The sequence below is a fragment of the Cynoglossus semilaevis genome, chromosome 17 (assembly GCF_000523025.1).
Source record: "Cynoglossus semilaevis isolate Cse_v1.0 chromosome 17, Cse_v1.0, whole genome shotgun sequence".
NCBI classification, from domain to species: Eukaryota; Metazoa; Chordata; class Actinopteri; order Pleuronectiformes; family Cynoglossidae; genus Cynoglossus; species Cynoglossus semilaevis.
Window position 1 is genome coordinate 16,280,857 of NC_024323.1, and position 14,437 is coordinate 16,295,293.

General features: G+C 49.2%; 5 protein-coding genes across 7 annotated transcripts in view; 3 read left to right on the forward strand and 2 right to left on the reverse strand.

Moving 5' to 3' along the window:
- Nucleotides 1-4,707, reverse strand: part of LOC103393718 (uncharacterized) — a 16,719-nt gene extending 12,012 nt beyond the window's left edge. Inside the window, exons 1-6 of the mRNA XM_025064555.1 lie at nt 3,416-4,707; nt 2,250-2,412; nt 1,938-2,139; nt 1,611-1,686; nt 765-916; nt 18-664 (exon numbers count right to left, since the gene is read on the reverse strand). Of these exons, the coding sequence (XP_024920323.1) occupies nt 18-664; nt 765-916; nt 1,611-1,686; nt 1,938-2,139; nt 2,250-2,339 (1,167 nt within the window). The 5' untranslated portion in view covers nt 2,340-2,412; nt 3,416-4,707. The remainder of the gene's footprint in view (nt 1-17; nt 665-764; nt 917-1,610; nt 1,687-1,937; nt 2,140-2,249; nt 2,413-3,415) is intronic.
- Nucleotides 4,708-4,860: 153 nt separating this feature from the next.
- Nucleotides 4,861-6,850, reverse strand: pglyrp6 (peptidoglycan recognition protein 6). Of its 2 annotated transcripts, none has more exons than XM_008330684.3 (5): nt 6,690-6,850; nt 5,710-6,537; nt 5,412-5,622; nt 5,035-5,329; nt 4,861-4,951 (listed from the first exon to the last, which is right to left on the reverse strand). In XM_008330684.3, exons 1-5 carry the CDS (start codon nt 6,745-6,747, stop codon nt 4,937-4,939), a joined length of 1,407 nt encoding a protein of 468 aa, XP_008328906.1. In that variant the 5' UTR covers nt 6,748-6,850; the 3' UTR covers nt 4,861-4,936. The 2 variants fall into 2 exon arrangements, with proteins under 2 accessions (XP_008328906.1, XP_024920132.1); XM_025064364.1 differs by having other exon boundaries at nt 5,710-6,534; nt 6,690-6,829.
- A 1,198-nt stretch (nt 6,851-8,048) lies between these two features.
- trappc5 (trafficking protein particle complex subunit 5) lies at nt 8,049-9,798 on the forward strand. Its single transcript, XM_008330681.3, has 3 exons — nt 8,049-8,171; nt 8,725-8,997; nt 9,075-9,798. The coding sequence occupies exons 2-3, from the start codon at nt 8,728-8,730 to the stop codon at nt 9,369-9,371; spliced, it is 567 nt and encodes a 188-aa protein (XP_008328903.1). The 5' UTR covers nt 8,049-8,171; nt 8,725-8,727; the 3' UTR covers nt 9,372-9,798.
- A 121-nt stretch (nt 9,799-9,919) lies between these two features.
- On the forward strand, nt 9,920-14,400 carry LOC103393644 (mucolipin-1). Of its 2 annotated transcripts, none has more exons than XM_008330680.3 (13): nt 9,920-10,332; nt 11,218-11,471; nt 11,566-11,727; nt 11,947-12,103; nt 12,319-12,388; nt 12,471-12,567; nt 12,641-12,740; nt 12,874-12,980; nt 13,126-13,275; nt 13,365-13,466; nt 13,551-13,673; nt 13,755-13,961; nt 14,211-14,400. In XM_008330680.3, exons 1-13 carry the CDS (start codon nt 10,290-10,292, stop codon nt 14,343-14,345), a joined length of 1,707 nt encoding a protein of 568 aa, XP_008328902.1. In that variant the 5' UTR covers nt 9,920-10,289; the 3' UTR covers nt 14,346-14,400. The 2 variants fall into 2 exon arrangements, with proteins under 2 accessions (XP_008328902.1, XP_008328901.1); XM_008330679.3 differs by lacking the exon at nt 9,920-10,332 and adding an exon at nt 10,353-11,067.
- Nucleotides 14,401-14,425: 25 nt separating this feature from the next.
- The window catches only part of LOC103393717 (mucolipin-1-like), a 4,838-nt gene continuing 4,826 nt past the window's right edge, over nt 14,426-14,437 (forward strand). The window contains exon 1 of the mRNA XM_008330785.2: nt 14,426-14,434. Coding sequence (XP_008329007.1) covers nt 14,426-14,434 — 9 coding nt within the window. The remainder of the gene's footprint in view (nt 14,435-14,437) is intronic.

The window sequence follows — 14,437 nt, forward strand, 5'->3', positions numbered from 1 at the left end:
TGTGGCCCTGAAAGAGCCTCCTCATCAGGAAGCTCCCATCCACACTCCACACACTGAAAATGACTGGCCTCCTCAACGTGGCCCCCGCCCCCGCCCCCGCCCCCTGGCCCCCTCTGGCTGTGTTCAACCATGTGCTCCTGCAGGTGGAGCTGTTTGTTGAAGTAAATGCTACATTCCACACAGGTGAATATTTCCTGGACCGCTCCGGCCGCGCTCTCTTCTTCTACTTCTTCTTCTCTGTCTCCTCTGAACTCTATCTGCTCCTCTGTCGCCTCCTTCCTGAGGACGTCAGCATCGAAGTCAAAAACGGTTCCGTCTTCGTTCAGCGCGGCTCCCGTCTCTTGGCCGTCGTCGGCCAACGTGCTGTTTGAGGAGCCGAGTCCGGAGAAAGGCCGCAGCAGAACTCGCTTGGTTCTGCACCGCTGAACAAACGTGCAGTGAGCCCAGGGGGCAGGAGGCGGACTCTCAGGGTCCGAGTCTCCGGGGAAGGTGTACACGTCTGTGTCACACTCCTTTGTTTCCCTCCCACTGGGCCTCCCCTCTCCCTCGTCTCCCACACTGTTGTCCACCTCCCGCTCCTCCATTTGGCAATCGCCCTTTGGTTTTACTTTGGGTAGAAATAGCTCCGCTCCCTCAGATACATTCCAGATCTTGGCGTCTGCCGCTGCGAGGAGAAAACAGCAGTTTAGACAGAAATAATCTTAAAAAAAAAAAAAAGGAGAAATGTGTGCGGACAGATTGAGTTTCTTCCTCATGGCACTCACATTCAACTTGGCCAAGCTGAGCTCCAGCTGACTCTCCTGTCTTTGTGCTCTCACTGTTGTTATCACGGTGCCCCCCCCCAGGGTGACACACAGTCAGCTCACCATGTAAGAGCTGCACGTTCTGCCTTTCTGGGTCATCTTCATTATCACGTCTAGACAGCGTAGGAAGAGAAAATGGTTGGTATTCAATAAATGAACCAGTGAGGAGTTAGCACGCGCCGTTAGCATCAGATCAGAGTCCTGGGTCTGAGGTGAGACCAGGTCTACAGAGGCTCCATACAGACCATGTAGACCACGTGCATACGTTGCTTTTTGTAGCACAGTTTAAAGACCACCTGGTGGCGCTCTAGTGACATGCTGAGAATTCTGTTGTGAATGTCAGTCAGTTTGAACACACACTCAAACACAACCTCCGGATTGGAATGTAAAACTGTGCGCACAAGTCTGGAATGTTGGACTGACACGGACCACAGCCGTGGAAGTGCGCGGCTCCACGGCTCAGCCAGAGACGAATGCATGTCTCAGGGAACGGAACCTGAGCCGTCTGACCTGATGTTGGTCACACACAGTTGAAGAAGTACTCAGTACTACACAGAAATATACTTGAAATACTACAGTGTCTGAATGGACATGTTTTCCAATCCAAACTTCATCCAATAGGTGGCAGTAATGACCCTGAAAGGATACAGAGCCTTCAATAAAACACTGCTGGTGTTAGTATTGGCCTCTATACTTCATTCAATACCTATACGTATTTGTACTTTGTATTGATGAGTACACAAATACTCATCCTTGTAAGAAATGGTACAAAACCAAAGAAAACTGACGACTTCATCCTCTCCTCACCTGAGTCCAGAAGATGGAGATCCAGGGCTGTGAGCAGCCAGACCATGAGGGTTAGACAGATGCTGGAGCTCCTCCTCTGACAGACCACAGACAGACCACAGACAGACCACAGACAGAGAGGAAGAAGACGTCAACAGTTAGACCACAGTCACAGCTACAGTCGGAGCAGAGTCCTGACTACAGGCAGACTGGAGACAACTGTCACCTGAAGGCATCACCATCATCATCATCATCATCAACACCATCACCATCACCATCATCACCATCACCATCATCATCATCACCATCTTCATCATCACTGTATACCAGGTGTAAACCATGTGTTACCATCCAGTGTTTCCTTCTCTGAGTCAGAGTCCCAGTTCAGGGAGGAGGGAAAGGCCGAGGACCTGAAGCCCCCCAGTACAGACCTCCCCAGGTCTGTACTGACCTCTGTGACCTCCCCCTGGACGGAGCCCTCGCCCCCCACCTGGTCCCAGGAGCTCCCAGCAGACGTGAGGGCGTCCGTCTCCTCAGGATGATGTGAAGACTGCAGGGATTGAACCACAGATATTTTTACTGTAAGGCAACAGCACTAACCACCATCAACCACCTGGTGGCTCTAAACGTGACGTGGGCGGCGCGTGCCCTGGGTTTTACCTGTAAGGTGCAGCTGAGGATGCTTTGTGCTGAGTCAAGAGACGGGGGTCCATAACTGGACCCTGGGGTCAGTGGTCCCTCTGGCTCCATGGCGCCCCCAGAGGACAGTGTGTGGACTGCCACTGCTGACCAGACGGCCTACATTGTGCAGCTTCCTCTGGATCTGGAGAAATAAACAGAGAAGAGAAAGGTGAGACTGAAGTGAAGAACACGTGGACCCCGACCCACGGACCCTGGGAGTCTCTGACGGTGATCATGTGACCAGGACATCGGGGTACTATAATACTACACACCCCTGCAGTACAAGTACTGGATATACTGGATATACTACATACACTGCCGTCCCAGCTCTAGTACACATTTGATATGAACTCACGGGCCAAATATAATTACACCAGGGGCCAAATCTGTCCCGCGGGCCTGAGTTTGACACCTGTGCTCTGGGCCGTATCCCTGACACAGTGAAGCCCACATGGACTACATCCTGGTGCTGGTCTGGGAACAGAACGGTTCTGACAGAGACCTTTTCCAGAGCGTCTGTAAACAGCACCACTGACAGTCAGTCAGTTAGTTAGTTAGTTAGTCAGTTAGTTAGTTACCAAAACTAGTTTAATTTAAAATAGTTTTCAGAAATGAGCCGTACGTCTCTGTGAATGTTAGAAACACAGGAAGTCAAACTAGTTCAGAACATGTTCTTCTTCTTCTTCTTCTTCTTCTTGGTCCAGGTGTTTCCATGTGAGGACACAGAACAGGAAGAACTGCTGAACTCAGATCTGCTCAGTTCTGGTTCTGTGTGTATTTCTGTTCTCTGCTGCAGGGTTCTCGGCCTGACCTATTTTTGTTCTTCTTCTGCTCTTAAAGAAGAATGGAATGGAATGGAATGGAATGGTGGTTACATAAAGAAGTGGCCTTTATATTCAGGCCCATATCCTCTGTTACTGCTGCTGCTGTTGTCGCTGCTGTTGCCCCTGCCGCTGCTGCTGTTGCCCCTCAACAACCGTGAAAATGTGTCCGGGTCCGTGAAGGTGTCACGGCTGTGCCGAGCGTCGGTAGCGACTGCAGCCGCTGTCAGGTGAGCGTGGATCGAACGCATCTGTGCACAACGCCCTTTAAAGTCACAGACGCCCATGAAGTGCATTCTTCCTCCTCCCGGTGCGAATACTCACTGAAGTCGGCCCTGTTTGCGGATCGCGGCGACTGTTCAGGCGCAGTTCGTCATGTTTCCGGGACGCAGCCGAGGCTTCCAGCCCCGACTCGACGTGGGCGCCGGGCTGTCGCTGCTCCAGCGCGGGGGGAAAACTTGGTGTTTTCAGCGGCCGCTCGCCGTTTTCGCCCGGATCTCGTGGAGATGCCAGGCTGTGCAGGACTCCATGTTATCTGGCTCAAACAGGCAGCGGCGCCACGGCTGCGTAACGTAACGTCGACGGGGAGGGCGACCACGAGAGTTGGACAGTAACCCACTGTGGGCCAAGTTTGTGGAGCACAACTTTTACCAGTCGGTTCATTGTGGACCAAAAGACTGACGGCCGTTTCTCTAATTCTGTCCCAATGTATTTATTTAAAAATAAAGCTAAAACATAAATATAAACACTGTTTGATGACGACATAAAAACAACATCTGAATCACATTTTATCATCATTTTATTTCAGATTTTATTATAAATCCACACCATCGTCGTCCATAGATCCCTCCTGCCCCCCCCCCCACGTTGTTCAGATGAATGACAGTTATTCTACTGTTTATATTTTATTGTAATATTTGACTTATATCTAAATCTATATGTTGAAATAGTAAACATACCTGTAGTAGTGTGGCCTATATATTAACAGTGAGTATAATAATCAAGAACATTTTATTTTGTTAATAAAAGCACGGTGGTGACGTCACAGGTCAGACCCCGCCTCTCTGTGAGGTGTGAGCTGTATTATTGACCGACAATTAACGACCTGACAACATTCTTTAAATGCTGCAGATCAATAAACGTCTGACGGCACATTAATACACAGTCTGGTGTCTGGCTCCCTCTGTTGGTCACGTGTGGAACTATAAGCCTGGTGGCATTTCAACCGTTGACGTGAATGTTAAAAAAATATATAATAATAATGTAATTAAATATAATGTTTATGTTCAGGCCGGGGTCCTTCAACAATGACCCCGGGTCAGCTGGGGCACCGTGACCCCTCAGCCCTGGACGGCAGACTCTGGACTCCTCTGGACCCCTCTGGAGGGGAGCTGTTGAATTTGGCACCATGATGAGTCTTCAGGGAGTCGGGCCTGTTTGTCAAACACGTTCCACCTTTGGTTCTAACAGGAAACGTTGTACGCCGTCCGTTACAGAGCTGACGCAGAGACGCTACTTCCTGTGTGGCAAGAACCGTCACACGTTGCCTCCTCAAGCTGCCTTGTTGCCCCAGGGCAGCTGGGCCACATCACCTCCCCCCCGGCGTCAGTGGTCATCGTGATGTGAACATTTTTGAACCAGTGAGAAACAACAAGGGAAATTGGAAATAAATATAGAACTCACAGATTTGACCAGTTTCCTCTTTTTTTTTCTTTCTTTTTTGCAACATAAACACACGCACGCACACACACACACACAGATCCATGACATCAAATATATCATATATTTATTGGTTCAGTTCGAGTTTTGTTTTACAGACGTCGTCTTCTTCCGTTGGTCACACGATCATTTCTTAGTTTCCTGAAAGAATAAAAAACAACAGAAAAATGATGGATCATCTTTTCTAATGAACCAGCAGAGGTCACTGTTTCCAGTCCACGTACCCCAAAGTGCTGCCAGCTTTTTATTTCATGATAAAACGTGTCTCCAGGACAGGAAGTGTTGACCACCTGTCTGTGCCCCTTCAGAATAAAGCTGGGTATCAGTCTGCCACCACCGACGGCACAGGACGCCAGCCGCTCTCTCACCAGCCCCATGGAATGCTGGGAGGGCAGACTGTTGCTGTAGTCTCCAATGAAGGAGACGCCGTAACCCACGGTGTTGTGTCCCAGAGTGTGGGCCCCCTGCCAGTGCCAGCTGCGACCCACGTAGACGTAGCCGTCAGAGCCTGCGACAAAGCTTCAGGAGAGGACGGTTGGATGTAAGTTGGATGCAGAACTCAGTCATCAGAGTTTAGGGGGGGGAGTCGGGGGGGTTGTACCTGTATCCGATGTCGTCCCAGCCGCGGTCCTCCTGGTGGAAGCGCTGCATGGAGCGCATGTCTGCGGAACACTGCTGGAAGGTGAGGCAGGGCTGACTGGGGATGGCCGTGTGGTGGATGAACATGAAGGTCAGGGGCAGGGTCAGGTTGGTGGGGGTCCCCCTGTAAGGTGCTGCCCCCCAGATGCAGCGAGGAATCATGGGAGGGCAGTCTGAAACAAAGGTTCAACCACAGTTCTCAGTTAAACCACAGAGAGGATGAAAAGGTTCTGGGGTCGGCGCCCGTCCGTCACACTCACCCATGAACAGGTGCACAAAGTCCTTGACCCCCGCCTTGACCGCTGCCATCAGCCGCTTCTTCTCCTTCACCTCCGTCTCTGCCTCTCTCCTCAGGCTCCTCTGCAGGTCCACTGACTTCATCACCTGTCTGTAGAGGAGGGGGGGCAGGACCAGCTCTCTGAAGTTGTCCCTGCGGCGGCGGCCGATCAGACGGGGGGCGGCGTCCATTCCGTTGTTGTCCAGCTGGTGGCAGTAATACTGCGTGAGCAGGCTGCTGAGCTTCAGAGAACGTCTGCTCTTCATCGCCATCCCCAGGACGACGCCGTCCATGGCGCCGTTGACATAAGAGGCCGTGGGCAGACTGGGGGTGTCCGAGAGGGTGAAGACCAGGGGGGAGGACAGGCTGTCCCAACAGCCGTCAGGCCCCACCCGCTGGCCGGGGGGAGAGCTGCTCCTCAGGGAGAGGCTGAGCTCCCTGGCCAGGGTCAGCTGGTACAGAGCCCTCTGACGCTCACTGTACCTGGGCAGGAACCCGGCCTCCAGGCCCAGGAGGAGGGGCCTGAGGGCCACCGTGGAGCCGTCCGAGGTCAGCACCACCCCCTCCTCCCTTGCGTCGTCCGTCACCCTGTACTGCACGGCCGTCCTGATGTAGTCCACCAGACCAGGGTCCAGGTCTGGAGCCGTGGGGCTCACATCTCCCAGGAAGTGCTGGATGAATGCATCATGGTTTAACCCCGCCCACCAACGCAGCCTCTTCAGAACCGACTGTGGAACTGACTTGGGATCAGCGTCCTCCACCTGCTTCACTGCCTCGATGAAGTCGTCCATGTGCAGAGAGAATGAAGCTGCTGCAGAAAACACACACACACACACACAGTCACTTGTACTGAAATCTAAATCACAGCCTCAGTCATACTTTACCTAGAGAAGTGAACCACACACACACACACACACACACACACGCTCAGTGACAGTAAACAAACACAGAAGAACCTCTGACCTCCTGTGCAGTGGGTGCAGGCCCAGACAACAACAAGGCCCAGCGTCAGTTTATCCATCCTGAGTCTCGTGACCGAGGTCGGCTCCAAACTTCAAATGTCTGACGGCCGCTGCACCGCGGTCATTTATAGGTGGACCTTCTGCAGTGGGAGGTTACGTAACAGCCGTATATGTTCAACCGATAGGTCCGCTCTGTCTATCAGGCCTGGGGAGTGACTCATGTGGGAATCATGCACCTGCAGGGGGAGGGGGTCGGACCCGACCTCACCCTGTATTTCCGTCTGCGTCTTCGTGAGCGACCTGGACATTTGTGAGAATTTCAGAAGTTCTGTAAGAAACCGCCCCCCCCCACTGAAGTCGGCCGAGTCAGCACTGTCGGACTGATGTACAAACCCACGGCACTCCTCTCTGAGGCAACACACGTTCCCCAGTCAACGCTCTCACACCACAGAAGCTACGGCCGCCAAAGTCAGGAAGTCCCAGAGCCGTGAATCACGTGCTCATCCCATTGGTCAGCGGCCGTTTTATTTAAGGTTACGGTGCATGTGTGAGACGCTGTAGGAAACGACTACCGCGGCCGTGTGTGCAGAGGAACAGGAAGTGGACCTGGAGACTGTGTGTGAGCTGGAAAACACATTGCAGAAGCTTCTCAATGCATTTCCCCGAAGTGGAAGGGCTACAGTTTAAAAGGTGGAACATTTTGGGACATTTTTAAGGAACAAAATCAAATCAACCGATTGACAGAGTTTGAGTAAGATAGAAATAAATATAAATATATATATTTGACTGCTGGATTTATTTCAAGTGAAATCCACTCTGATTGGTTGCCAGGAGAGGTAAACAAAGTGAGTACAAAGTGATAACATCCAAACTGGGGTCAAACTGGGTCATTTGGCCAAAATGTTGGCTTTTCAATGATTCAAAAGTCCATCTTTTATTGTCTGCATAAAACTATTTATTGATTATTTACCTGGAATGAAGAACAAAGCAACAGAACAGGAAGATGAGCTGAAAATAAGAAGTACTTTGATAAAAGTACCTTTTTTTCCTATAGTGTATTTGTTGTATTTTCATTCTGTAATTGTTGATATTATGCAAATGTCCTGTCTCACTTTGACAGTCTAAGGTTTTTTGTGAACTCCTTCTGTACGTAAAGTATCATTTAATGAATCTTATTTTTTTATTTGACTTAAATATATATTATATAACTTATATAACTGAATCTTGAACACAATATATGCGCTAAATATATCGAACAAACTTCGTTTTGGGGGAGTTTTAACTCAAAGAACTACACTTTATTTAAATGTATGCTAATTTAAAAGTTAAATCATGATAATGCTATTTGTGACCTATAAAGTAACAGGCCACAGGGTGGCAGTATAGCAACACACGGTTGTGACGAAGCAGCACTGCAGCAGCTCAACCGACGAAGAAGAAAATAAGGGAAAACAGGATATAATCGGAATATTCCTCAACAAAGGTTGGTTAAATGTATACAATCCTCACTTTTACTGCGCACCGTGAAAATATCGACATTATTTATTTAGCTTCGCCGAGTTTATTCCGTACTTGGTATTTTGTGTTACGTTCTACAACCTTCTATCTCGACGTTAGCGTCAAGCTAACTGTCAGCTCAAACACGGTGTTTCTTAACGATACACTTAAAAAAATACTTGTATTTGTCTGATTAAAAAACACAGCGGGAATGAAGTTTTATTTGAAGGAGTAATGACTCAGTGTATTCTGTTAAATCTAATAAAAGATTAACTGAATGTGAAGGGAATTTAATGAGCTCTAAATTTAATATACTGTTGTTAGAATTTCACACAATCGGCAATTGTAAAATATGTTTATGGATATTATTAAATCATTATTTAACTCGTAAGTTACTTGAAAGTGTTTCCATTTTGCTGACACAGCCTTATTTCTACTGACTTCTTACACAAGTCTGTTCTACTGCATCCTCCGTCTGTGTTTAGTTTTTCAGTGACGTCATGTGATAAACTGACAGTAAACAAAAGTCAATTTTACAGAAAATGGACACTCGCTTCACTCGTGGGAAGTCCAGTATCTTAGAGCGACCGCTGACACGACCCAAGACTGAGGTGAGTGTGAGCGCCTTCGCCCTCCTGTTCTCAGAGATGGTCCAGTACTGTCAGAGCCGCGTCTACTCCGTGTCGGAGCTGCAGACACGTCTGGCAGAAATGGGCCACAGTGTCGGAGCCAGCATGCTGGACGTCCTGGTGCTGAGGGAGAAGAACGGGAAGAGGGAGACCAAAGTCCTGAACATGCTGCTCTTCATCAAGGTGAGTCAAGGTCACCGGTGATGATGATGATGTCGTCTGGTTTTCGGACCGTAACCACCATGTTTCCCTGACCTCAGGTCAACGTGTGGAAGTCCTTGTTCGGGAAGGAGGCTGACAAACTGGAGCAGGCCAACGACGACGACAAGACCTATTACATCATCGAGAAAGAACCGCTCATCAACGCCTACATATCTGTGCCCAGGGAAAACAGCAGCTTGAACTGTGCTGCGTTCACCGCTGGCATCGTGGAAGCCATCCTCACACACAGCGGCTTTCCTGCCAAAGTCACTGCTCACTGGCACAAAGGCACCACCCTCATGATTAAGTTCAATGACTCAGTCATCACCAGGGACAAGGCGTTGGATGGACGATAAAAAAAAAGACTGGCTGCTGTGGTGGAGCCACGCAGGACTGTGAATCCTCCATGTTGTAGGTCATGAAGAGTGACTGGAACTGTTGGCTGTGCTGTTGAACTCACGAACAGATAGAACTGAGTCCAACTTTCATGATGTGTGGATTGTTCTTTTTGGTTTCATATAATAACAACATAAAGACGTTTTATTTCCAGCAGTAAGTTGTTTCCTGTTTCACCACCAGGTGGCGTGTTTTCCACTTCTACGTGACATCAAAATGACATCCCTGAAACTGTAAAACTCACGAACCTTGAAGACGTTTCACAAACACGTGACAATAATAGTTCTGGACCTCAGTAAACCACATTACCAACTTAAATGTAGTTAAAAAGTTAATTTTCTTCTTATTGTTGATCTGTGGATTTAAATAAAAGTGTTCAAAGTCAAACGAGTGTCTTTTATTTATGTTACTTTACGATCCGTGTCCACAATGAAGTGGGACTGACGTCTCGACCACCCGGTACAAGAGATCGTACCTGACGCCGTGACTAAAGGCTGCACCGGAAACGACGTCATTTATTCTTTAAAACAGTAACAAACGTTTCAATCACAAGAAGTCTGTCAGAATTAAGAACAAAAAGTCAGAGTTCGTTCGTCACCGTCACTGACAAATATCAAATCCTAAAATCTGCTTTTGTTTGGTTGCCTGGCAACAGATCATCACGTGACAGCGTCACGTGGGGCGTCACCCGGAAACTATGATGGTTGTTTACCTCGGTTCTTGCGACAGCGGTTTCTGGTGACACGATGACGTGAACAGCGTTAGAGGCTCATGTCCCGGGCTGGTGTTCTCCTGTGACATCCAGGATTTTTATTATTATTATTATTATTATTATTATTATTAACCTCACCATTATCTTTGTCTTCGTCTCTGACGTCATGGAGTCTTCGAACAACACATGCAGCCAGGATAACAGCCCAGGTTTGACACCGCAGCCGTTCTGTCTGTTGTCATAGTGTGTGTGTGTGTGTGTGTGACAACCTCAGGTGGTCCATAGTGTAAAGTGTCTGTTGTCAGCGGTGTCTGTTGTGGCCATAATAAGAATAATAAGAGGTGACGTCATCCCTGCCTCCATGTCAACTACTGTAACACCTTTCGTCTTCCACTGTGGCCTCATCTTATCAGGTTAAAGTCAGAGTGAGGTTCAAAGGTGGATCACGGTCCATGGTCGGACTGATCAATGAAAGAAAACTTGGCGCCATCTAACGTAAATAATGCTAACTGCATATAGAAAACCTGGCGCCATCTAACGTAAATAATGCTAACTGCATATAGAACAGTCATTTTTCTGAGTCAACAGCCAAGCATCACAAAGACCATCCAGACTGTTGTCATGGAAACGAGCAGGGACAGAGTCTGTGATGTGATGGCACCGTGGTGGACCAGTGGATCAGCTGACAGGACCAACTGAACTGAACTGAGTCGGAGAATACTACAGTCTAGTATAATGTACTGCATATACAGGTTATATTATTGTTTGCACCTTTGATGCCTTTGATCAGGAAAAAGTTCAACTTCAAATATCTAAGGTCACATGATCAGGCTGTTTGTCTGAGTATTGGTTTGAAGAGAACCAGGTGTGGTGACCGCCATCAGTGATGATGTCATCATTTAACGTCACAGCAAACTGTTCATCCAATCAGTGTAGACCATCAGGTCTGTGTGATGAGGCCAGTAATTAACAAAAACAATGGATTGATCTGATGATAATTCCCATCATTCTGTGTCTAAAATGTCAAAGTCCATGAATGAAGGTTCTTTATTTTTTTAATAACATTGTATTTGTGTCCTGTTGTATTTGTCCAGAGAAGGAGCGTCTGCTTTCCTCCAGGGCCAACTACGGCTCCCAGGATCTTCTGGGCAGTGGAAGTTCTCGTCCCAGCTCCCTGGTGGGCGCCCGGGTGCAGCAGGAGGAGAAGGAGGAGGAGCAGGAGGAGGAGGCTCTGAGGAGGAAACTGAAGTACTTCTTCATGAGTCCCTGTGATAAGTATCACGCCAAGGGACGGAAGCCGTTCAAACTGGGCCTTCAGCTGCTGAAGATCGTCATCGTGACGGTGCAGGTGAGCGTCCCATCGGCTCCGAGGGTGATGTCATCACTGGAGCGGGGTTGGTTCTGGTTCTCAGTGTTTGTCATTGGTTCCTGGTGCCTTTCAGTTGGTCCTGTTTGGACTCAGTAACCAGATGGTGGTGACGTTCAAGGAGGAGAACACGGAGGTCTTCAAACACCTGTTCCTGAAGGGTTACCACGACAGAGCTGCTCAGGCCGTCCACACGCAGGCGCAGCTCAGAGACCACATCGCCTTCGCCATCCATCAGGTACCTGACAGGTTCTAACAAGGTTCTAATAAGGTTCTAACAAGGTTCTAATGAGGTTCTACGTGTCTTTGATCTGAACGTGTCGTTGAACTCAAAACAATAAAAGATTGACATTAAACGTAGTTCTCATCACTTGTTGTGCTGTTAGCTTCCACCGCTAACCTTCGTCCATTAGCATTTAGCTTTGTTGTAACGTAGCACACTTCTCTCCTGGTCCAGTACCTGGTTCTGCCTCAGATCTCTCTGGGACGCTACGCCTACGTCCCCGGTGTCGGCTACAACGGAAGTTCACTGTCGCTCTGCCAGAGGTTCTTCAGGAAGGGAACCATCGACCCCGTCAATGACACCTTTGACATCGACCCTCGCGTTGTCACTGGTAAAGTGACCTCTGACCTTTTCTCCAAACACCGGGTCGCTGCCTGTCTGTGAACCGGGTGTTGACTGTCAGACCGTGGGGTGTGTGGTCAGCACCTCATGTGATGTGATGATGGAAAATTGATGAGTTTGCTGTTAAAAATATATGACTTCCTGTTGTCTTTTATTCAACTTCCTCTTTTGCTATTTTCTGATTTCATTTCTGTATTTTTGCAGACTGTGTTGGAGTCGATCCAACTGGTTTGGGAACCAGTGACTACAGGAACTTCAGTCTGAAGATCGACAAGTGAGACTGAGCTGGAGTTTTTTTTTTCTTTTTTATCTCATTACAGAAGTTGATGTTTCTGAAATTCTCCGTTTGTCCCCAGAATGATCAACGTGACCATCGACTTCCAGCTAAAGGCCATCAACATACAGACCATCATAAACAACGAAATCCCTGACTGCTACACCTTCAGCATCACGGTGAATGAGCGTTGATTCAGACGTTCTGTGGAGGTGAATGTCGGTCACTGATTCTTCTCTGTCCGTCCGTCAGATCCTCATGGACAACAGAGCTCACAGCGGCAAAGTTAAGATCACGCTGCAAAACCAGGCCTCCATCACCGAGTGTAAAGACCCCAACGTGTCAGGACACGGTCAGGAGCTGGGGGTCCTGGGGGTTCAGGGGGAGGAGCTGGGGAAATGAGTTAATCAATGAATCAATCATTTGATCCCATGTTTCCCTGTGAATAAACTGATCATTTCTTCCGGTGACCCCTGCTGTTCCAGCTGAGAGCTACGCCCTGCAGTTCTTTGACGTGCTGGTGTCAGTGGTGTGTCTGTTGTCTCTGCTCCTCTGCGGCCGCTCCATCCTCAGAGGCGTCATCCTCCAGTTTGTAAGTCCACGGCGTTTTAGAATCTGGATTTTAACAGTTTATTTTTCTTTAAATGATTAGACTGAGGTTTGAAGTCCCAGAGGAAACAGCGCCCCTGGTGGACAGTGTGTTAGTGTTTGTTGTGGGCGTGTTGTTCTGTTCCCAGGAGTACGTGAAGTTCTTCAACCAGAGGCTGGGCCGCGGCGTGACCTGGGGAGACAGGATGGAGTTTGTCAACGGCTGGTACCTCCTGCTCATCATCAGCGACGTCTTCACCATCGTCGGGAGTTTCATCAAGATTGGCATCGAATCCAAGGTAACGTGGGAGCGGCCGGGAGCGCGCCTGTCTCTGATAGGCCCAGTCTGACCTTTTGTAACTCTGACGCTGTGGCTGCTGTGACACAGAACTTGTCGTCGTACGACGTGTGCAGCATCCTGCTGGGCACCTCCACCCTGCTGGTGTGGGTGGGGGTCATCCGCTACCTCAGCTTCTTCCAGAAATACAATGTATGTATGAACGACACAACGACACGCGTGCTTGTAGCTCTGTAAAAACCTACTGTGTTTGACCTCTTGACCCTTTGACCTCAGATCCTGATTGTGACTCTCAGAGCCGCCTTCCCAAACGTCATCCGTTTCTGCTGCTGCGCCGCTGCCATCTACATGGGCTACTGCTTCTGTGGGTGGATCGTCCTGGGACCGTACCACACCAAGGTAGAGAACGGAGAACCTGGGAGCAGAAACGCCGAGGCTGCGCTCACCGCTCACCGCTGTTCTTTGTGACTTCCTGTCCAGTTCCGATCCCTGTCCATGGTTTCCGAGTGTCTGTTTTCTCTCATCAACGGCGACGACATGTTCGTGACGTTTGCTGAGATGGAGCACAGCAGCACGCTGGTGTGGATCTTCAGCCAGGTCTACCTCTACACCTTCATCTCGCTCTTCATCTACATGGTGCTGTCCCTCTTCATCGCCCTCATCACCGGAGCCTACGACACCATCATGGTACGGTAGAGGTCACTGACCTGTCGTCATCACACTGACAGTTTAACCATGAGCGGGGACACGTTCGGTTCCAACACCTGAACGTCTCTTAGCCTACGTACTGCCACCTACTGTGCTGTAGTGTGTAGTGTCATGGTATGACCAGTGAATCCTTGAGATGAGATGTAAATATATATAAATATGAAGCTGTTGTTTCCAGAGCGGTCTACGTCAGTCAGTCTTCAGCTCTGACTTCCTGTCGTCCCACAGGCCCAGACTCAGGAACAGGTCCGCGTCACTGATCTGCACGCTTTCATCGCACAGTGCACCGACACGCCCTGCTCCGGCAAGTTCCGTGGGCCTGAGGGGTCGTCGTGTTCTTTCCTCTGCTGCTGTGATTGGTGAGCAGCAGGAGGAGGAGGAGGAGGAGGAGGAGGAGGAGGAGGAGGAGGAGGAGGAGGAGGAGGGGGGGGAGGAGGAGGAGGATGTGTTCTGTT